General features: G+C 49.8%; 9 protein-coding genes across 9 annotated transcripts; 3 read left to right on the top strand and 6 right to left on the bottom strand.

Moving 5' to 3' along the window:
* Positions 1–274: 274 nt before the first annotated feature.
* On the bottom strand, positions 275–2,105 carry POJ06DRAFT_248247 (uncharacterized protein). Its single transcript, XM_056187014.1, has 2 exons — positions 848–2,105; positions 275–783 (listed from the first exon to the last, which is right to left on the bottom strand). Exons 1-2 carry the CDS (start codon positions 2,016–2,018, stop codon positions 386–388), a joined length of 1,569 nt encoding a protein of 522 aa, XP_056045372.1. The 5' UTR covers positions 2,019–2,105; the 3' UTR covers positions 275–385.
* Positions 2,106–2,125: 20 nt separating this feature from the next.
* On the bottom strand, positions 2,126–3,242 carry POJ06DRAFT_248246 (uncharacterized protein). The gene is made up of 3 exons (XM_056187013.1): positions 2,764–3,242; positions 2,440–2,712; positions 2,126–2,386 (listed from the first exon to the last, which is right to left on the bottom strand). The coding sequence occupies exons 1-3, from the start codon at positions 3,120–3,122 to the stop codon at positions 2,302–2,304; spliced, it is 717 nt and encodes a 238-aa protein (XP_056045371.1). The 5' UTR covers positions 3,123–3,242; the 3' UTR covers positions 2,126–2,301.
* A 1,240-nt stretch (positions 3,243–4,482) lies between these two features.
* Positions 4,483–7,903, bottom strand: POJ06DRAFT_73220 (hydroxymethylglutaryl-coenzyme A reductase-domain-containing protein). The gene is made up of 3 exons (XM_056191478.1): positions 7,192–7,903; positions 4,854–7,128; positions 4,483–4,798 (listed from the first exon to the last, which is right to left on the bottom strand). Exons 1-3 carry the CDS (start codon positions 7,735–7,737, stop codon positions 4,506–4,508), a joined length of 3,114 nt encoding a protein of 1,037 aa, XP_056045370.1. The 5' UTR covers positions 7,738–7,903; the 3' UTR covers positions 4,483–4,505.
* An 827-nt stretch (positions 7,904–8,730) lies between these two features.
* On the bottom strand, positions 8,731–9,291 carry POJ06DRAFT_266530 (uncharacterized protein; the record flags this gene model as incomplete). The annotated part of the gene is made up of 3 exons (XM_056189156.1): positions 8,731–8,854; positions 8,916–9,200; positions 9,266–9,291. The coding sequence occupies 3 exons, from the start codon at positions 9,289–9,291 to the stop codon at positions 8,731–8,733; spliced, it is 435 nt and encodes a 144-aa protein (XP_056045369.1).
* Positions 9,292–9,572: 281 nt separating this feature from the next.
* POJ06DRAFT_248237 (uncharacterized protein) lies at positions 9,573–11,738 on the top strand. The gene is made up of 3 exons (XM_056187012.1): positions 9,573–9,710; positions 9,761–11,343; positions 11,397–11,738. Exons 1-3 carry the CDS (start codon positions 9,690–9,692, stop codon positions 11,521–11,523), a joined length of 1,731 nt encoding a protein of 576 aa, XP_056045368.1. The 5' UTR covers positions 9,573–9,689; the 3' UTR covers positions 11,524–11,738.
* A 1,034-nt stretch (positions 11,739–12,772) lies between these two features.
* On the top strand, positions 12,773–14,705 carry POJ06DRAFT_248234 (uncharacterized protein). Its single transcript, XM_056187011.1, has 2 exons — positions 12,773–12,970; positions 13,035–14,705. The coding sequence occupies exons 1-2, from the start codon at positions 12,884–12,886 to the stop codon at positions 14,361–14,363; spliced, it is 1,416 nt and encodes a 471-aa protein (XP_056045367.1). The 5' UTR covers positions 12,773–12,883; the 3' UTR covers positions 14,364–14,705.
* POJ06DRAFT_248232 (vacuolar protein 14 C-terminal Fig4p binding-domain-containing protein) lies at positions 14,699–18,145 on the top strand. The gene is made up of 4 exons (XM_056187010.1): positions 14,699–14,918; positions 14,975–17,187; positions 17,235–17,433; positions 17,491–18,145. Exons 1-4 carry the CDS (start codon positions 14,915–14,917, stop codon positions 18,090–18,092), a joined length of 3,018 nt encoding a protein of 1,005 aa, XP_056045366.1. The 5' UTR covers positions 14,699–14,914; the 3' UTR covers positions 18,093–18,145.
* On the bottom strand, positions 18,146–19,402 carry POJ06DRAFT_248229 (NADP-dependent oxidoreductase domain-containing protein). Its single transcript, XM_056187009.1, has 3 exons — positions 19,085–19,402; positions 18,874–19,028; positions 18,146–18,821 (listed from the first exon to the last, which is right to left on the bottom strand). Exons 1-3 carry the CDS (start codon positions 19,316–19,318, stop codon positions 18,209–18,211), a joined length of 1,002 nt encoding a protein of 333 aa, XP_056045365.1. The 5' UTR covers positions 19,319–19,402; the 3' UTR covers positions 18,146–18,208.
* Positions 19,403–20,390: 988 nt separating this feature from the next.
* Positions 20,391–21,103, bottom strand: POJ06DRAFT_248225 (uncharacterized protein). The gene is made up of 2 exons (XM_056187008.1): positions 20,837–21,103; positions 20,391–20,777 (listed from the first exon to the last, which is right to left on the bottom strand). Exons 1-2 carry the CDS (start codon positions 21,045–21,047, stop codon positions 20,731–20,733), a joined length of 258 nt encoding a protein of 85 aa, XP_056045364.1. The 5' UTR covers positions 21,048–21,103; the 3' UTR covers positions 20,391–20,730.
* Positions 21,104–21,114: the final 11 nt, after the last annotated feature.

The raw sequence follows: 21,114 nt of genomic DNA, 5'->3' as shown, positions 1-21,114 counted from the left end.
CCAGTTCTGGTGGTCGATTCCAGATCGCAAATCCCAAGTTCTCCAATCAATTAATTGCACATTGTTGCAAGTCCATGGACTATCCGTATATCTCTATTTGGACAATTGTGGTGTGCGCCTGGCCAGTTTTTCCGTCCTCCTGCAGAGCACGCGGCACACACATACCACGAGCCACAAGGCGCACCCTGACGTCATCGGAAGAACTAATCTGTTATCGTACTCGAGTTCGAATCGCGTTCGGGTCAAGATGACGCGATCTCGCTACTACCGTCCTAAATATATCATCGCGAGTTTATTTAATTCATAGCAATTATCTCACAGCAATTGTGCAAGCACGCAACAAAGTACGCATAGTGATTCTGTTCCTAATAGCAACCGCTAGTAGCTACATAGCCAGCTCGTCTTCTTCGTCGTCTTCGTATATCACCCTCCGTCCATACCGACTCATCGAACGCTTACTGGACGAAGGCTCGATACTCGAAGTCGGCTGTTTAGTATCTTTCTTGCCAGATTTAGACAAGCTTCCCACGCGAACATGCGACTGCACAACACTCTGTAATCCGCTCTGTTTCCTCTCGCCTGTTTTAATTCCCATGTTCACGGCCATGTTGTGATCGCGTTCAGATACAGAACCGTGCTTGACAGGTGATATACCCGGAACGTCCCGGTACACCGAAATCCCGCTTCGGGCCTTTTTCATTGGCGCGGTCGTACTCTGAGTCGTACGCGGCACAGAAAGGTCGGGAATCCCTCCTAATGTAACTCGCTTCGAAGTGTCATTTCCTAGACCTCACACGCTATTAGTAAATAACAAGTTTGTACAACTTTACGCATCTATAATATGTACGATTATGCTTCACAGGCGAGATCGCCGACCGTCCCGTCTCGGTCTTGATTGTGAATAACTTCTTCGTCTCCGGTACTCTCGCGGCTGTTTCGTCTCCATGTCTTTGTACGTCAGCACCAGTAGCATTCGGGGTCGATGTCGATATCGGACCCGTCAGATCGTAGTTGTCATCGTCTTCAATTTCATCCTCCTCACACAACTCATACTGATTACTCGCAGTTATACTCGGCGGCGCGACCTCCAAAGAAGATAAATCATTCCCATTATCGGACGACAAATTAATCCTCTTCATCCGGGCGGGCAACGATGTGCTCGTGCTATGCTGTGGTACAATTGATCCGGTAGTGTATACATAATTCGGATCGTTAGCGATTGCAAACGCCCTCTGAAGCTGAGATTCGTTTGACAAGCGTGTTTGTTTCGGATTGCGGTTAGTCGAAGTCGGCGTAACTGGCTTTTCTTGCTTAATCGAAGATTTCGACTTAGCCCGCGACCGTCGTCGGGGCGCCTGATTATCGTCTTCCACCTCTGAAGCAGGTTTGACGATAATTTCCTCCGCTTTACTCACAATTCTCACCTTTGCAGGTCGTTTCGTAAGAGTGAGAGTACCGTCTCCATCTTCCTCCTTCATCTTGTTCTCGTGTCTACCTTTCCAAGCCTCGTTCACAAACTCTTTCAGCACAGTCTTGGATGGCAACAATATCGACCTGCGTGGGGCAGGGGGGACTTCCGCATTCGTCCCCCCTGGAGTAATTTCAGTTTTACTCTTCGAGCCCTTTGTAAGATAAACTGAACCAACAGGTGCAGAAGGCGACGGCGAAGACCGCCTGTTCGACGAAGAAGATTCACTTTCCATGGCATCAGAATCGGATACTCTCGCTGTGCTTCCTTTCTTCATCGTCCGCTGTGCCCACGGTTCATGGGTTTCGTCATCGTGAAACTCAAAAATATCGCTTTCACCCTCATCCTTTTCCTTCACCCTTGCTACCTTTAAATTCGTGCGGACCGCAATCGCGGACGATCCAGATCCTTGTTTTTGTCCATCACTCCTGTCGCGAGAACGTCCGCGTTTGGAATATGTCGTGCGGGGGACTCGATGTGCGGTCGTGAAAGACAATTGCAGGGTACTCTGGCTTCCGAATGGATCGTTTCGGTCCGGGAATACGTTCATATTCTCGAGTATGCCGCTGATGATACTTCTTGTTTACAATGAAGCAAGTGATGGAGTGAGCACGCAATGCGCGTTCGAGCCGGGAAGTGTAAGCCCTTACCCACAATGCCTGTGGTGGGAAATGTGCACGATCTTGCCAACCGTGCAAATACTAACACGACTCCTGTCGCAATATCCGACCAGAAAAATTATCTTGCACCCGACATGTAAACAAGTCATGAAATATTCAATAAACTACAAAACGCCAATAATGCCAAGCTATGATACATGGTCGCCGACCTGCCTAACCTCCTCGAACCTGCGGCGTCCATCCGTCCCTTACCAACCTCGAAAACGATATACTAATACTTATCGACGGCACAAGATGTCTACAATCTCATTACTATCACGTCCAAACAAGTCACGGCAAACTATCACTCACATTTTCGCGTCCTCATCGTCAGAAGAAGAAGAAGAAGACGACGACGACGACGACGACGCCGCACTTTCAAATAAATCGTCCGAATCATCAGATACCTCCGCGTCTCGTTTTCGCTTTGGACCAGTTGCATCAACGCCCCCGTCCTGAATTTTCTCACCATCGCCGTCGTCAATCCTTTTCAGCTTCTCTAAGAGCCACGACTCCGCGTCGACGCGCTCTTTTTCCTGCGTGATCGCGCGCATGTTGCTATGATGTTCTCTCCGAACTTCGCTCCTACACAATCAGTCCCGTCTTCGTAACAACTGATAACTAAAAACCACATACTTTGCTTCCCGTTTCGCCCTCCGCTTCTCCCTCTTCTTCAGCATTCTAACCCTCGATTTGCTTTTCCCCTTCTTCCCCGCCTCGCCCTGTCCGCCAACCTTCACTTTCTTCTCAACTTGCGTAACGAGATTATACTGATATATTAGAAAAAAAGGGAACATCCCTTCCAACTTCCTCACCGCGATCTCAACAATTGACACGGCGCGGGGACACGCCGGCCCTTCGGCTTGGATCGTTACTGGCGGAGCCTTTGTAACTTCTGTCAGCTGCACATGCGGGTCCAGTGTAAAGTGGTCAAGGATTTTGGAGATCGTTGTTGTTAATGGTGTTGACTTTGTTATCGGGAGCAAGCGTTCCATAGTATGTTTAGTTGATCAATGATTAATGTGGTGAATCGGGTAAAGGAGTATTGGCTGCGAAGGAGCTGTCGTGTGCCGTCGAAACCCTAGTGTGGTCAGAATGGACTCCCTGGTCCTGGTGTAGACAATCCTGAAGTGCAACAGTATGCTACCTGTGCATGCCTCAGCGATGCAGTCTGCCTTTAGTCCTCCGAAACTTCAAATCCTTGCGAACCCAACAGATAACTGCTATGAACGTTACAGTGTGGCTCCCACCACATTTTTAATTATCGACAGTCTATCGGTTCATCATGACACGAACAGACTCGTTTTCTGCTGGCTCACTTACGATTGAATCAGGAAGGAGTTAGTCAATTGTTTTACAAGCATAGACAAGGCGGTGCAGCGACCGCTGTAGTGGTCAATGCTGCAGTGTAGTATGGATGACGCTGGAAGCATTGTGTGTTTACTCAGATCGCGGAAGAGGACGGAACTGTCAATGATGCGAGAGGGCCGGGTTTTCCTCACTTTGTCACTGATAGGCGAGGGAAAAAGTCACAGAAACAAGGACTTGACATGTGTCAGACGGTAGCAAAGGGGGGGTAGGAGTTATGGAGATATCCGGGATGAATGACAACCATCGACTTGGCAGACAAGGTCGGCCAAATCATGAGCTATTTGGAGAACACGTCGATGATGTACACCGCTTTGCCAGTCAGTGACTATTTAAAGCAGAGCCGAGTCTATATCTCGTTATCATGTGCACAGATGGGTGGTCGGAATTAATGACCTGACGAAGACGTGCACACCAACAAATCCAATTATTTAATGGTACATACTGCCAAACAGTACTAGCAATATCTCCTTCCCCCGCCACATTCGATGTCTCAGCTCTAGTTTGGACATATCATATCTAGAATAGACATGCCGAGACTACTATATATAGATAGAGATATAAATTACATAAACTACTACGTACAGTTCAAAGGCAATCGAAATAATAGCTAACAATATATGGAAAAAAATCAACAACTCAACAACAAGGACAACAACCGAACACAAAAAGTAGTTAATGCATGACTTGATAACGATGGAGGATACTAAAACGAACCCACAAAACTCGCGCAATAACGACTAAGATAAATGCAACATAACAATCGAAAACCACTACAACGAGTAACAACGTCTATAGATGAGGTGAAGAATAAATACAATCTGATTTTTTGCGTGGTTATAATTCGACGAACCGAAACCAAGTACAAAGCAAAAAAAAAAAAAAACGCCATAATTTCCGACCATGTTCTTCTACCAATTCCGATATTATTTTCTGGTCAAAATCCGTGCCTTTGTGATTCATAAGGATGGCGTAACTCGACGTTATCTATAAGTAGGGACTGTCGTCGACTATGGCGAGATGCAAATTTTTGCACCCTGCTTCAACCTCGTAACGTCAGCCATGGACGGCGCAGCGGGAGTTGTCGCTCGTGTGCTGGGTTGGGATCGGTTATGTGTCATATGGGACTGGACGAGGTGCCCGGCTGCAAGGGCAGAGCAGAGGGACAACTCAGCCGCGAGCACGCCTGCTGCCACGATCTTCGCGAGTTGGCGTGCGTTGTCGCCGGGATTTGTAGGATGTGGGCCACGGACGCCGAGGAGGTCGAGCATGGAAGATTGTGGTTCGAGAACGGTGCCGCCGCCTGAAGACAATTAGAATCTTATGTGGCACAATCCGATTGAACAGAAAATGCATACCGATAGTGCCCACTTCAATAGACGGCATGGAGACAGAGATTTGCAGGTTCCCATTGACTTTTTTCATTAGCGTAATGCAATTCGAGCTCTCGACGTTCTGTGCAGGGTCCTGTCCGGTCGCAATAAAAATTGCGGTAACAATATTCGCCGCTTGTGCATTAAACCCACCAACCGAACCTGCCATCGCACTACCAACGAGATTCTTGCTGACATTAAGCTCAACAAGCGCGTCGACGTCGCTCTTGAGCACAGTCCGGACGACGTCACCGGGTATTATGGCCTCGGCGACCACACTCTTACCGCGACCCTCTATCCAGTTGATCGCGGCTGGCTTCTTGTCGGTGCAGTAGTTGCCCGAGACTGAAACAACCTCCATGTCAGGAAACCCTGCGCTCTCGGCCATGACGTTCAACGCGTACTCGGTGCCCTTGGAAATCATGTTCATACCCATAGCGTCGCCAGTCGTGGTTCGAAATCGGATGAAGAGCATAGTCCCAGCTATTGCTGTCTTGAGTGAACTCAGCCGCGCGAACCTGGACGTCGAATCAAATGCTTTCTTCATAACTTTCTGTCCCTCCTCTGAATCCAGCCACAACTTCGCAGCTCCTGCGCGAGCGAGACTTGGGAAGGCTACGCATGGTCCGCGAGTCATGCCGTCTTGAGTAAGAACAGTAACGACACCGCCGCCGGCGTTCATGGCTTTACAACCGCGCATTGTCGACGCGACTAAGCAGCCCTCGGTGGTAGCCATGGGGATATAATACTTCTTTCCGTCAATGATTAGAGGACCCGCAATGCCGACAGGAATAGGCATGTAACCAATGACGTTCTCGCAGCACGCGCCCAAAACACGGCTAAAATCGTAGTGTAGGTAGGGTAGGTTGGACTTTTCGAGCGTGCCGTCATCCATCGAGCGGGATATAACTGCACGTCGAATGTGTACAGCACGGGTGCAGTCGCCGAGTTGCTTCTCGAGGGCGTAGAGAGGGATTTTGCCGGACTTAGTGAGCGAGATGATGTCTTCGTCCATGAGCTCCTTTGTGCGACCGGCTTTGACCATCGCGACAGCTTCCTCGACTGGGAGCGACCTCTGCTTCGGCTTAATCGTGAATTCGACTAATCCATCGTCGGAGTCTTGCTCGGAGTAGGAGCTGCTGGAGGTAGTCGTGGACGACGAACCGCCCGAGAGGTTGAGGACACGAGGCTGAGGAACTTCAACAATTTTCTCGACAATCTCAACTTGAGGGGCATGGGCGCCAGCCTGTGAAGCCTTGAAAAGGTACATGTTCAATCCGACACTGACGGCGAGCACAACAGCGACCCATTTCGACAGAACAGGATCGCCGATGGTTCGACTCCACAACTCAAAAAGCGAAATAACAGCGTTCTCAAACACGGTAGACTTTGGCATGAAGTAGTAATCCATCGGAGGTAGGAGGGTCACGACAAAGGTCTCCAGCGGAAATCGAGTCGGCAGAGATGCAAGCGAGGGTAGCACGCCCTGTGCATCGACGTCAACGGCGCTGGTGCTATGGTCGCGGAAGGGAGCTGTCGACAAATTGAAGAGATTAAGCAAAACGAAGCCGATGACCATGAACGTCTTGAAGCGCGAGATAGAAGAATCTTTGAAAGTTTTGCCGAAGAGTATTGTCTCACCGACATTTTGAGCCTCGCTCTCTTCGACACTGTCTGCGACACTCTCAGCCACTCGGTGCGAGACGCCGTCCTCCTCCAAGGCCTTGCGGATAGAAACATGACGCTTGATGCGATTGAACTCGACCTTGATGCTGAGAATGGCGACATAAAATGTAAAAAGCATGATGGCATCATACACTAAGATCCACACGCTCAGGAAGCAAAATTGCCTTAAACCGCCGACTCCACTGCTCGCACCGGCGACGAAAACCAGCATTTCAATTGCGTAGTCTAACAAGATCTTGGGACCGACGTCTTCGACGGCACGAACGACGTCACCAATGTGCGGCTTGTTACTCGACTTCAGCGCGGCTTTGGTCAAGCTAATCTGGGCCTCGAAGCCGACGGTGACGACGAGGAAGGGCAGACCTTCTGAGAGTAAAACCATGCTGATCGGCACTCCCATGTAGGAAGTGGTAACGAGCGCGAACAAGAAAGCAAAGGAGGACGACATGATGACAGTGACGGCGAGCCAGACATTTGAGCCGAGTTTTCTCATGGACAGGAACAAAGCAAGGAAAGTGAGATACATAGCCGCATATGCCAGTCCCATGATGGCGACGTCAAAAGTTTCCGCACTCTAAACTGTCATTAGTCGACTGATTCTCAAAATAACCTGGACCGACAAACGAAACGGGCTCACCTTCAACTGGTGCATGAACCGAGAATAGCTAAACTTGAACCATTCAACCCAAGCAAAGCCGCGTCTGGTATTGGACATGTGCCAGACCCATCCAGATGGCGCGCTGTTGACGACCTTGGTATTGTCATCTTCGTCAAGAAACGAAGACGCAGGAGACAATTCGCGGACGGACTCAGTCCAGGACTTGAGGTCAGCGTAAGGAACAAGGACACCGCGCCCAACGGGTTCGATGGAAGGGACGGCGAAAGAGTTGTTTACGACCGGCAGGGGAACGTCGGCATCGTTGAAGCGGAGCTGGACGAATGCGTAATGAGTGGCAGTGGGGAACTTTGTTGGGTCGTCGACTGTTTTCCAGCTGGCAGTGGGTGAGGCGGACCGGTAGAGATGTGAGGGTGCGAGGAGTTCTGCCGAGTTCGGGACAGATATGTTGAGGATGGAGAGGTAGCCTGTGGAAGCGATGAGGGCGAGGAAAACGATGGTGTGGATTGGGTGGGTCGAGGATGGACGCGCAATGTTTGCGAGGACGCGTGCGAGAAAGTTCGTCATTTTCGCGGAGGACTATCAGCAGCAGGAGCAAACGCACGGGACAATTAGCCCGGTCGAGACTAGCCTGGCGATAGAGAGAAACAATCAAGGAGGGGCGAGCGAGCGAGGCGAGAGCTAGAAATAAGCAGCGAAGGGGTCAGCGTCGAGGTAGAGATGGGAGCGTCGGTGACCGCCGCAGTTGTGCTGGCGGCCAGGCAGAAAACTGCCAGTCTCAGGGTCCCGCTGGCTCACTAAGCACCCCACACAAGCTCATATAAGCGTCTAGCATAGAGCTGACTCAGCAAGCTAACAAGGCTACTGTTTTCTCGTTATCGTATTCGGCTTTGACTATCCCACCAATAATGGCCTCCGCTCACATTTCGCAACCGCGGCTCAACCTTAATGATAGGCACCACGTTCTGTCGAGAGTTGCGAATACGAGAGTAAGCAACTCGTCCCGATCCCTCGTGCCGTAAATCGCGAAGGAATAATATTAGCGACGTGCGGGGCAGCTAGAGATAATATTCAAATCGCCTGAACTTATGCACATGCTGTTCTATGTAGCGTGATTTGAAGTTTGGCCCGGATTACTCAAAGTTTAGTAGTAGTGACTTGTGCTAAGCGTGGTCAGCTGGCAATGCAAGTGAGTAGTCGGACAATGCGCGAAATATCATTTATTCATATGCTTGCTATCTCACACATTCCTATACTAACAGCGAACACGGGCCGCGCTGGCGGCGCTGCGTCGTACAAGATCGCGATTGGCGGGTTGCGTAACAGACGAACTTAGCGTTAGTACGCATGACTGTATAGCTACTAATATTGTATACACTACAGACATAGTTCCCTACCAGGAGTAGTTCGGATACATTATTCCCATGAATATTAAACAGTTTTACACATCATATTTGAGCCCAGTCGAAGTACGCCCATTAACGCCAGCCAGAATCTCCTAGATAGTACCCAACTCCGATCTACAATCGTCTATTACACACGTCCAACGCCTCCTGCTTTTCACATCACAACCGCCGACATCGAGTATGATATCATGATAATCGTCAAGATCTGTACAACAGCCCATATAAACGGAATCCACGTCGACATCGTGAACGAGCCTGAGCTGTAAATCAGTCCTAATCTGTGCCACATTAGCCAGTTTTCATTCACGCCAACGACAAAAACAACTTAGCAAGACTTACATAGCACCAATGATACTCCCACTAATAAATGCCTCAATCCCCCCAATGAACAAATACACAGCTATAATCAAGCCGCTCTTCAACCGTCGGTTCATCAATGCCGCCCATAATCCTGCCACAGCATGCACAGCACTGTACAGGATTAATGTCCAGAACAGCGTGAACCGCCAGATGTCGTACCGGTAGTACAAGTAGTATTTTGTTTCCATGCGCGGGCCTGTCGGCCATCGCAGCGATGGAAAGCTGGGCGTCTGGTAGCCGTAGGGGATGTAGACTGCATCAAGTCTGTTTATGATGTCAGCAGCATATACATAGATAGAACAGTTGCGTGCGAAATTAAAGTGACATACTGAATATCAGCCACTATATCCGACATTGTGAACAGAAGATTCCCTTTCTTATTGCCTTTCAGCCACAAGGTCAGTAGATATGCCTAATTACTAGATCGTAAGTCCTTAGGAATTTTAATGTCCACATTACTCGATATCAGTGTGCTTATGCACCTACAAATGGAGTGAGTGAGTTTTCGCAGTTCACTTGAAATCACAGCAGACTGGTCTCAACATGAGCCGCTCAAATCACGTGCACATAACCGCGAGAACATTCGATGAATACACAAGCATGTCGTAATTGTTTCTGGAACTTTCAACCTTTTCGCCGGTCTCGAGACCAGCATTTATCCCGGACAATTACGTTGATCCACGCACAGTTTACTTTACAAGCAGAATACTTGTGGCGAATAATTTCTGACAGTGTTTGAACTAGTCGTATACAATGGCATCTGAAGCGGATCAGGTACGTCTATGACAGTGCATCGTTTAAGCATGACTAACAAGTATCATTAGTACAAAGCAAAAGGTAACGAATTCTTCGCAAAGAAGCAATACGACGAAGCCATCGCCGCCTTCACAAAAGCGATTGAAGTCTCCCCGACACCGAACCACATCCTCTATTCCAACCGATCCGGTTCGTTCGCTTCTAAGAAAGATTTCGACAGCGCGCTGAAGGACGCAAACGAATGTATCAAGATCTCGCCAACGTGGGTTAAGGGATACACACGCAAGGCGGCCGCGTTGCACGGACAAGGCGATTTAGTCGATGCTCGGGACGCGTACGAGGAGGCATTGAAGCTTGATCCCAGCAATGCGCAGGCCCAGAGCGGGCTAAAATCCGTTGACGAAGCGATTAAAGCTGAAGCCTCGCAGGATGGAACGACTCCCGATATGGGCTTGGGAGGTATGTTTAACGATCAGAACATGTGGGCCAAGTTGGCCGCGAGTCCGAAGACGAGCTCCTACCTAGCCGATCGGGCGTTTGTTGAGAAGCTGAAGCGGATTCAGCAAAACCCGGCGGCGGCGAGTCAGGAGATGATGTCGGATCCGAGAATAATGCAGGTCATGGCCGTATTGCTCGGGATTGATATTACCATGCCGAATGGCGCTCCCAATTCTGAGGAGCCTAAGGATAGCCCAATGCCTGACGCACCGAAGCCTGCTGCGTCCTCGTCATCATCATCCAAAGTCGAAGAGCCAGTCGAGGAGGAGCCGCAGGAAGAGGATGATGAAGCGAAGAAGAAAGCCCAAGCGGAAGAGGAGAAGGCAAAAGGCAATAAGGAATACAAGTCTCGCAACTTTGATGCCGCAATTGAGCACTACCAAAAGGCATGGGAGCTTCATCAAGACGTGACATACCTCAACAATCTTGCAGCAGCGGAATTCGAAAAGGGCGATTTGGAAGGATGCATCGAAACCTGTGAAAAGGCGATCGAGGAAGGCCGCGCTCTCCGCACGGATTACAAAATAATAGCAAAGTCTTTCGGTCGTGTCGGCACTGCGTACCACAAGCTCGGGAATCTCGACAAATCGATCGAGTATTACAATCGGTCGCTGACGGAGCACAGAACACCGGATGTGCTTGCGAAACTTCGAGCCGTGGAAAAGGAGAAGAAGCAGAAGGACATCGAGACTTACATCGACCCCGAGAAGGCGGAGCAGGCGCGCGAGGAAGGTAATGCACTGTTCAAGGCGGCGGACTGGCCGGGAGCTGTCAAGGCTTACACTGAGATGATCAAGCGTGCACCGAACGACGCGCGTGGCTACAGCAATCGTGCGGCCGCGTATATCAAGCTGTTGTCATTCCCGGAGGCTGTAAAGGACTGTGATATGGCGATCGAGAAGGACCCGAACTTTATTCGCGCGTATATCCGGAAAGCAAATGCGTATTTCACCATGCGGGAATATACGAAGTGCATTGACACCCTCAACGAGGCCTCAGAGAGGGATACCAAGCACGAGAATTACTCCGAGATCGAGTCGCTACGCGCAAAAGCTCTGTCCGCCCGCTTCCAGGCTCAGGAGGGCGAGACGGAGGAGCAGACTATGGAGCGAATCAGCAAAGACCCTGAGGTCATCGCTATTCTGCAGGATCCGTAAGTTTCGATTTATGCAGGGATTTGAAGAATAATCATAATAACGTCTCTAGCGTGATGCAATCAATCCTTGGCCAGGCGAGAGAAAACCCAGCGGCGCTGAATGACCACATGAAGAACCCGGAAGTGCGTAAGAAGATCCAGCTCCTCGTCGCTGCCGGCATAATTCGCACGAGATAAAATCAGCCATTGACAACTGTGACCACTTAGATCGCTTCAAAGGGCAGCGGTTTGTCAATGTGTATTTGTAGCTGTGTTTGGTTATTATTGTTTAGCTGGGTTGCCAGAATGCCGGACCCGTTGAGTGTATTTGAGGCCTCCATACTTTTAGTTTAGTTGTGTCGTATGGCCAACGTTTTGTTGCCGTTTAATATCAAGAAGATTTGAAAGCTATGACAGAACTGGCAATCGAGTAGTTCTAGCACAAATTTCCAGCGCTATAGTGCATATGCATACGGTAGAGAACCGTAGTAGTTCAATTTTGGTAGTAGAGTTGTTCGCGGGAATACGCGCCAGGACGCGTCGCACACGCGTAAGTCCGGCCGGGTAACGGGCCACATGCCTTGCCCCTAGACGCGCCACTCGTGTGTGTGAGGTTTACTTTGACAGTTGTGGGGGAGTATTATTGACGTGCTAGCAGATAGAAGTGTCGAAGTCGGCGATATTGATGCAGGGGGCGTCTGGTGTTATTGACATAGGGGTGGGTAGATTGGGCATGGTCGGGGTGGCTGGTGCGCAAGAATTTCGCAGCACGCGTGGCGCCGAAGGAGTGCGGTCAACGGCAGGGAGACGCAAATACGACATATAGGAAAGTACCGACCATAATTGAGACTCTAATAATACTGGATTGCAATATAGTGGATATGACAAATCATTACCGTCAGGAGTATGGTATCGTAATATATCATGAATCTAACCGCTGTATTGGTGAGCTTGCCACGCGTATCGCCCTTATTCTGGACCGCAGGAGGCGGCAACCGTAACCTTGTCACTGCAATGACTAGTGCTGCAGGACCTTAATTTATCTGCCATCTGCTCAGTACACGCCTACTACTCATCGACTATCCGGCGGTATATATACATGCTGTTGAAACTGGGATGCTTGACTCGCGCAGGCGTGGTACCGCGGTCGGACGGTCATCAGGTCGCGTGTCGCGTGTCGTAGAGATCAGAAGAACTTGAACGATGCGAAATATTGCTGTGCAATCATATAGAATGCTAAATATATAACGTCTAGCACATAATACTGAACATATATCATTTACAAATTTACAACAACTGATGAGATGTTACGAAAGGGGAGAGGGCGGTGAAGGACGCTAGCCAGTTCAGGAGTCGTGATTGCTTGGATCCAAAATAAGCTCCCTTCCCCCCTGTGTTCGCGCCCCTGCCGTTGCCGTGTTGCCTTCCTTTGCATTTGCCTTGACTCTGCTTCTTTACCTCATCTGTATTCACTTCACTTCGTTCTGACTTCAGTCTCGCTCTCACTCTCGTCCTCACACTGATTCTCTCCCGTTGTCATTCACGGCTAACTCTTACCATGAGTGCCACGGCTTCGTCCTGGATGGACGCGAAGCGCGTAGAGGCCGTCGAAAGAGTCGTCCTCCAAAGAGCGAAAATTTCACGGGTACGTTGCCGCCATTTCATTCTGTCATCGACTGATCTAGTGTTAAAGCATTAATTTCTTCCAGATTACTCGACAACTCAAGAACCGTCTTGCGCTCGCGAGCTACAAGACCAAGCGCGGCTGGGAAAATCTCGACCTTGACGCCATCGAACCCCGTGTTGCCGAAGAAGCCGCCAGGCGAAGGTCATCGTCGGTGTCGGGACGGACTGTCGCGAATACGGCTTCTCTGAATTCGTTTTCTTCGCCGATTAAGCAGTCAAGTGAGAGTGCGGGTCTGCCGCCGCCGGCTCTGCCGAGTGCGAACTTGCCCAAGCTGGGACGGGCTTCCTCGTCCTTGAAATCATCAGGTCGCAAGCAAGGAACTTCTACCAGCAGCGCAGCAGCTCGGAAACGTGCCCGAACGCTCTCTCACGACCACAAGACTGCCGTGACGAACTTCATGCCTTGGAAACCTGGCTCTCAAGACGAAGATGGCGATGACCACGAGATGATAAACGGATTTCCAGACAGCAGCCCTCAGTACGGATCGTCGGCCATGCGGCTAAGTCAGTCATCACCGGTCTATCCTGGTATTGCATCCAGCAGCATGACTAGATATCCGCCACGGTTCGAGGCCAGCAACCAAGTGTTGCAGCCAAACTTACCTCCTCCACCTCCGCCATTACAGCAGTTGCCGAACGGCAGCCCTTCAAAGCTAAGGCATAGTCGCTCGCACAGTCAAAACGGCAAAGTGAAGCAGCACCGCCGGAACAAAAGCAGCTTGGCTTCGCAAGCGTCAACGATGTCCGCGGTTTCGTCGGCTTCGACAACCAGCATGGGCGGTAGCTCCTTACCGCGCCAACCCAGCCCACCGCATACGCCTCCGCGACGGACGTTCTCTATTGCCGACCATGATGGCAAGGCATCGTCGAATGGCGGCGCCGCTCAGGGTTTTCCGCGGTCTGGCGAAGAAGGCGCTGACCTACTGATGTTCCTTGCGACGTCGCCGTCACCTGCTCAGCGCTCGTCATTTGTCACCACGCCTCTCAATCACAGCCAGTCCTCGATGCCCAATTCGTCCGCTCTCCTAGCAACGCCTCCGTCTAATCAGCGAAATAGCAGCGGTATCCCGTTCGGTACACCGCTCCTCAATGGCTCTGCGTCTGCAGCACCTCAAACACCGTCCCAAGGTTTCAACTTCTCGGACTACGTCAATAACATCTTCACGCCATCGCCCGCACAGGTTCCGTGGCATAACAGGACCCCGATCGTCACGCCTGCTCGAAGACGGTTGAATTTCGACCAGTTATCCACGTCTGAGAACTCTCCTGCAGCTCCAGGTGGTGGTAGCACAACTAGCACGTCATCGAACGGCTACGGCGTCATGGAGGTCGGCGGGTCGCTGTTACCGTGAACGCCCATTATGTCTTTGCTTTAACTTTCGGAGTACATTTCGGCGTATATAATAGGAGTTGTCGCGGTGGTTTATACTGGAAGAACTGTTATTTAGGCGCCTCATGTGCGATTATTCGTGTACGTGTAATTTAGTCGTTATCGGTATGTGATATATGTTCACGTTATTAGCGGGTCATCTTTATAGATTGCGATAATTTGCTCTGCTGTAACTTATGTTAATGGCATTAATAGTTATGAATATGTATTAGGTTTATCAAATGGCATGGTGCTTGTTGTATAGTAAGATCATTTCTAAGTTTATGTATCTGAATTGTTAGAGTGAATAATTAACGATTCCATATTCCGTTTACTTTTTGCTCCAATGAAATTGCGGATGGAACGCATTTGATGTTGGACTTCAAATTCATCTTCACGCGTCGAACCCTAACATCGACTTTGCCTTGACTGTCGTGTTTTCCAGTCCGCGGATCCAGCTCGATCCCACCTGAAGCCATTCTCTTTTGCGCCTTGGGCTCTTTGTAATCATTCGTGGCTTAACTACCTTACAGAATGAGTATGTCTTATTGCGTCTTTTTGATGATACCATGCCTTTCAACTAACGCCGTCCAGACAAAGAGATCCAGCGCGGTCTCAACGACCGACTCTACGAAAAGCGCAAAGCCGCGGCCCTCGAACTCGAAAAATGCATCCGCCAATGTGTCGAAGATGGCGACGACGCCAAAATCCGGACAATCGTCGATCAACTCTGCCATGACTTCGCGTACGCCGTGCACCAGCCCAACGCGCGTAATGGAGGTCTCATTGGTCTCGCGGCGTCCGCGATTGCGCTGGGCCCCCATGTGGCTGAATACCTCGAGGACATAATTCCGCCAGTTCTAGCGTGTTTTGGCGATCAAGACGCTCGCGTGCGGTATTACGCATGCGAGAGTATGTACAATATCGCCAAAGTCGCAAAGGGGGAGATATTATTGTATTTCAACGAGATTTTCGACGCATTGTGCAGGTTGGCGGCGGATTCGGAGTTAACGGTCAAGAACGGAGCGGATTTGCTCGATAGGCTGATCAAGGACATCGTCGCGGAGAAGGCAGCGACGTATGTGTCAGTTATTCACACTGCGCCTGAACCAACACCCGACATACCAGTGGAGGAGAACGATCCTTCGAAACCAGTCCTTGCGCACGAACCAGTGCAGGACCCGTCAAACGAACCTGCGTTCTCGCTTGCAAGATTCATTCCGTTATTGACGGACCGGATCTACGTGATCAACCCGTTCACGCGAATGTTCCTCGTCTCGTGGATCACACTACTCGACTCTATCCCGGATTTGGAATTGGTCAGTTATTTGCCGGAGATCATTGGTGGCTTATTGAATTTTCTTAGTGATACAAATGTGGATGTGCGTGTTGCGACGCAGGGTGCATTGGATGGATTTTTGGCTGAGATAAAGCGGATATCGGAATTGAAACGAGCTGTAAGCGAGGTGAAAGCCCAGAACGCGGCGCGTGCGACACCTGAAGCTATGGGGACAAAGGCAGAAGTCGAGAATAAGGCGTCAGTGTCTGCGGAAGGGACGGAGACAGAATCTCTTTCGGAAGAGTTTGTCAATGAAGCGGGGGTGCCGGTTAATCGTGGCCGTGGCGAAGCGCCTGATAATGCACGACAGGCTATCGACGATATCGACGAGGACGACGCAGCGACGTCGAATTTCAATATGGCCGCCGCAATCTCAGAGGGAGTGTATTTGCCAGGTCAAGATGTGAAGGTTGATTTCGCAAAAGTTATTGACATCTTACTGTCCCATTTGGACTCGACCGAGCAGGAGATTCAGTTAACCGTGTTAAAGTGGATCGAGAGCTTTTTTGAGATTTCGCCGGACGATCTGTTACCATTTGTGCCAAGGTTTTTGTCGCTTCTGTTGCCCACTATGGCACATGATAATGGGCAATTACGCAAAGCGGCCGAAAAGGTCAATACCGATCTCATGCAACTCATCATGTCACTTCCCGACTCGGTCGAGGATGGCAAACGTGGTCCGGATGACGAGACGACCGAATCGCAACCAGCGACACCGTCGCTTCTGACGCGTCAGGGATTTGTGGCTGCCATGAGTATTTCCCCAACTACTAGCCGGAGTTTGTCTCCGTCTGCTATTGGCCGGCGATCGCTGTCGTCCGATCGTGTGAGGGGTAGAGATGATGAGAGTATCATGAGTAAACTGGCGTCCACAACACCTCCAGTCGCCGTTGCATCATCCGCGAACGACGAGTCCGGGCTAGAAGAGGCAGGTCCGAGCTCGTCCGCGTCCAAAATGGAGCTGCTTCTCGACTACCCGGCGACCGTGAACGCACTGACTCTGCATTTCCTCAACGAGCGCGAGGAAACAAGAGTTGCGGCTCTCGACTGGCTAATCATGTTACACAAAAATGCCTCTCGCAAGATCCTGGCCATCAACGATGGCACGTTCCCTGCGCTCCTTAAAACACTGTCCGATTCAAGTGATTCAGTGGTGACAAAAGACCTTCAGCTCCTTGCACAAATATCGTACAACTCCGACGACGACTACTTTGCATCATTCATGCTGAATTTATTGTCACTCTTCAGCACGGATCGGAAGTTGTTGGAGACGAGAGGAAATTTGATTATTCGACAGCTATGCGTGAGTTTGAATCCAGAGAGGATATATAGGACGTTGGCGGAGATATTGGAGAAAGAGGATGACGTCGAGTTTGCGAGTATCATGATTCAGAATTTGAATAATAACTTGATTACCGCACCGGAGTTACAAGGTCTACGAAAACGGTTGCGGAACCTTGACACGAAGGTAGGAGGTTTGAGTATGTCATTTGAAAAATCTTGCTAATGGGATAGGACGGCACGAACTTTTTTGTCTCGCTCTTTCGCTCGTGGTGTCATAACGCAGTCGCAACATTTTCGCTCTGCCTGCTTGCGCAGGCGTACGAGCAGGCGTTCCATCTCTTGCAGATCTTCGCGGATTTGGAGATTACAATCACCTTGCTGATTCAAGTTGACAAGCTTATTCAATTACTTGAGTCCCCTGTCTTCAGCTGTACGTCTTCATATATTCGCGTCATGCCTCTTGAAGGTCATTTACTAATTCGACTAGATCTCCGTCTCCAGCTTCTTGAACCAGAAAAGTACCCGTTCCTGTATAGATGCTTATACGGCCTTCTGATGCTCCTCCCGCAGTCCTCCGCATTCGCTACTTTGCGAAACAGACTTAACTCAGTGTCGGCAATAGGGTACCTGCACATCGTACCGCCAACCGCAATGCTCTCATCTACAGCCGCAAGCTCCGGGACTAGCACGAGCACGAGCACAAGCAGCGCTAAGCAAGTATACAATAGATTCAAGGGCCGGATCGACGAAGCCCGGTGGAACGACCTCCTGGATAAATTTCGAACCGTGCAAATGCGGCACGAACGTCTTCGGCGGCAAGCGCAGACGGGCTCCGGCGCGCCGTCGAGCTCGGATGTAGCAAATAGTATCCATCCTGGCGCGCAGAGCGCTAATGCCAAACAGGTGGCTGCACCGACGCCTACGACACAACAAGCGCATCATCATCGGTCAGCGTTGTCGTTCATGTCGGGCAGTAAGTCCGTTGGCAGCTCCGGAATTGGTAGCAGTCCGTTGGCGAATAATGCGAATGGTGGGAGTAGCGGCGTCGGTTCGAGAGAGAGTAGGATATTTAGGAATAGAGCTCGCTGATTTTGTATTTTGATTTGACTTTGGCGTGGTGGGTATTGTGCTGTATTATTATGTGTTTGTTAATATTGGTTTTGGTTTATTATGAGCACTCAACCGCCATCCAAACAAAGATTCGCTTAACCCCACAATTGGGCTTCTAAATGTTTGTTATACCGTCCACCCTTGATCTCTATCTTGGCCAAAATCGCCTCGATCTCGGCAAACATGTCATCTGTCAACGGCTCAACCTGGGCAAAATTCTCGTCAACACGCTCGACCGTGGTGGCGCCGGGAATCGGAATGATTTGCAGGCCAGGAATAATATCCTCGTGTTTCTTAATCCATGAAAGGGCGAATTGAGACGGTTTTACGCCTTTCCTCTGCGCGAGCTTGGTGACTTCATCCACGAGCTGCAAGTTCACGGGAAAATTTTGCTCTGAAAATCGGTCAAAGTGAAGTCTCATATCGCCTTCATCGAGATCACTTCTTGAGCGAATCTGGCCAGTTAAGAATCCACGGCCAAGGGGCGAGTACGCGACGACAGGTATTCCTAGTTCCGCGCAGGTGGAGAGCACGCCAAGGTCCCTAGCTTCGGTGGACCAGAGCGAGTATTCGACTTCGACTGCGCAGATTTTGTAGACTGCGGCAGCGCGACGGATAGTTTCTGCTTTGACCTCGGAGAGGGAGATTCCGCCGATGAGCCCTTCTTCCACGAGCTCGGCTAGTGCTGCAATTGTGGTCTCAATTGGACTGTACTGTTCGTCAGTGTGTGTCAAATTCCAATGTTAGAAACGCGACGTACACATTTGGGTCAACACGGGCGCATTCAAAGAGATCCAGTTTCTTTGCTTCACCTAGGTGCTTGCGGATGTTTTCGACGCTTGCCCGAACGAATTCAGCACTCCCGTTCGGCTTAAATGTCTTCAAGTCGACACCGCCTTTAATAGAGAGTACAATCTGGCGCCTCATTAGCACGCTTGTTCACTGCAAATTCCAGTCGCAACCGAACTCACTTTATCAGCATACTCCGGATACTTGGAAAAAAAGCGATTAATCAAATCCAAATTCAATGTCGGAACAGGGGTGCCGTAGAACTCCCCGCCGTTGAAAAATGTCGCACCGTGCTCGATGGCGCGTTTCATCGTTGCGAAGGCTTGGTCGTCGGGGGTTTGTTTCGGACGCCATGTGAAGCCCATGAGGCCAAAGCCAATCGCGCCAATTTGTTTGTTGAGAATTTGGAGTGGCATTTGAGGGTTCAGATTGTATGAATGAAGAGGTGTTTTGACAATGCATGGTCAGTGGATTCATGATGCATTTATATTCTCGTGCCCTGCTGGCCATGTGCTGATCGTACGGCACTAAATCCGGTGCGGCTGCATTGACGAGTCCCAGTCCCAGACTATGCGTCCAACAATGTATAAAGCTTAACAGCCTTAGCCCTCGCAGACTCGTGTAACTGCCCAGCCAATTATACATAAAAGGTACTACACCTCCTTAATCGTCCGAAACTTTGACACTGATCTTTGGGGAACAAGTAAGCACTCACTACAACACCGAATTCTCGGCCGAGCTGCTGACATCAATTATTTTCTCCAGCATACGTTTCTACTGCCATTTCTTAAGCTTTCCTGACGTAGGGATCGGCACGGATACACGGATAACGGATATATCCGCGGATATCCGTCAAAAATTGCGGATACGGATAGACATTAGGCGGATACGGATACGGATACGGATAAAGCCCATTTCTTACGGATACGGATACGGATATGGATAACTATATGTTGCCTGGATACGGATAACGGATACGGATAACGGAAAATCCTTATCCGTGCCGATCCCTATCCTGACGTAGGGCTTATTTGCTGACGAACGCAGGTCACAATGTGTAGAAATACGCATTGCTGAGGCTGTAACTAGGATGCATTTTAAATCTCTAGGCTGTCTGGTTCTGATGATCGGATCTGCTACACAAATATGCACCACCTACATATGGATTGCATATGGAAGATACGATAAGTCATAAAGCAGCTCCCTTCTCGGTCATGTGTGGTGGTGCCCCTTTATTCACGACGACCACCCAGACTCATGCTTTCATGCTTTCGGCTTCGTCCTCCAAGACATCTTCATCTTGGCTTCGCATAGTTGTCTTTGCATGTCAGGTTGCAGGTTAGGGCATTTACCAAATGCAGCCACCGCAGTGACACATATGCCTCGTATCTTGCGACAATCAAGTGGCACATATATGACAACGCTGCGGCATTTACAGTTATAGGACGGTTTGCGCAGTTAGTCATGGGACGCTGATTGGACGATGAGAGGCATGCGATTTCATGAGATAGAAATGGAGAACGAAATAGATAAACCAATATGCTGGCATATATTTGACGAAAAGCCCTATTCACAACATATAGCTCAATACTCCCTCTGATAATCATCCCTGTAGAGCACCTATCTGATGCATACGTTGCAACGTAGACGTAAAAATGGTCGCACATATGTAAATACGCGTCCTTTGTCAAATTACAGCATCTTTCTATGCGAAAATACCCAGTCCCGAGAAATTATTTTGAGTGGGAATTAATATCACATTCGGCTACTATATTAATGAAGTATTCAGTCAGAGACGGGCGCCTATTACTAAAGTGTGTATGTGACCTTACATTGCCAGCGCTGCCATGCCGAAAGGAGTCAAGAATGGCACGACTATCAACGTTAGCTTGCCGATCCTTCAATTCATCGAATGCCAGAATGGAAATACGTACGAAAGAAAATAGAGAACGGAATGACAAAAGGGATTTTGCGGCCGTGGACCTTAAACGGAAGATTGTGGTACGGACCCTCCGGGTGGTGGCCATGATCGCCAGATCGGACAAGTTGGGAAGACGAGAAGCTCCGCTTGGAAGCAGCTTCGAAAGTGGCACCACGGCGGAGGGTGGTTCGCAGAGCGGTGCGGGCGACAATAGGGGCATGCATTGTGGTGATGTGAGTGGAGATAGTAGTGTCCGTGATGTGAATACGTGCAAACCAACTTCAAGTAGCA

This window comes from Lipomyces tetrasporus (assembly GCF_029532465.1).
Source record: "Lipomyces tetrasporus strain NRRL Y-64009 chromosome Unknown POJ06scaffold_3, whole genome shotgun sequence".
NCBI lineage: Eukaryota > Fungi > Ascomycota > Lipomycetes > Lipomycetales > Lipomycetaceae > Lipomyces > Lipomyces tetrasporus.
This window is presented reverse-complemented; position numbering and strand designations above follow the sequence as displayed.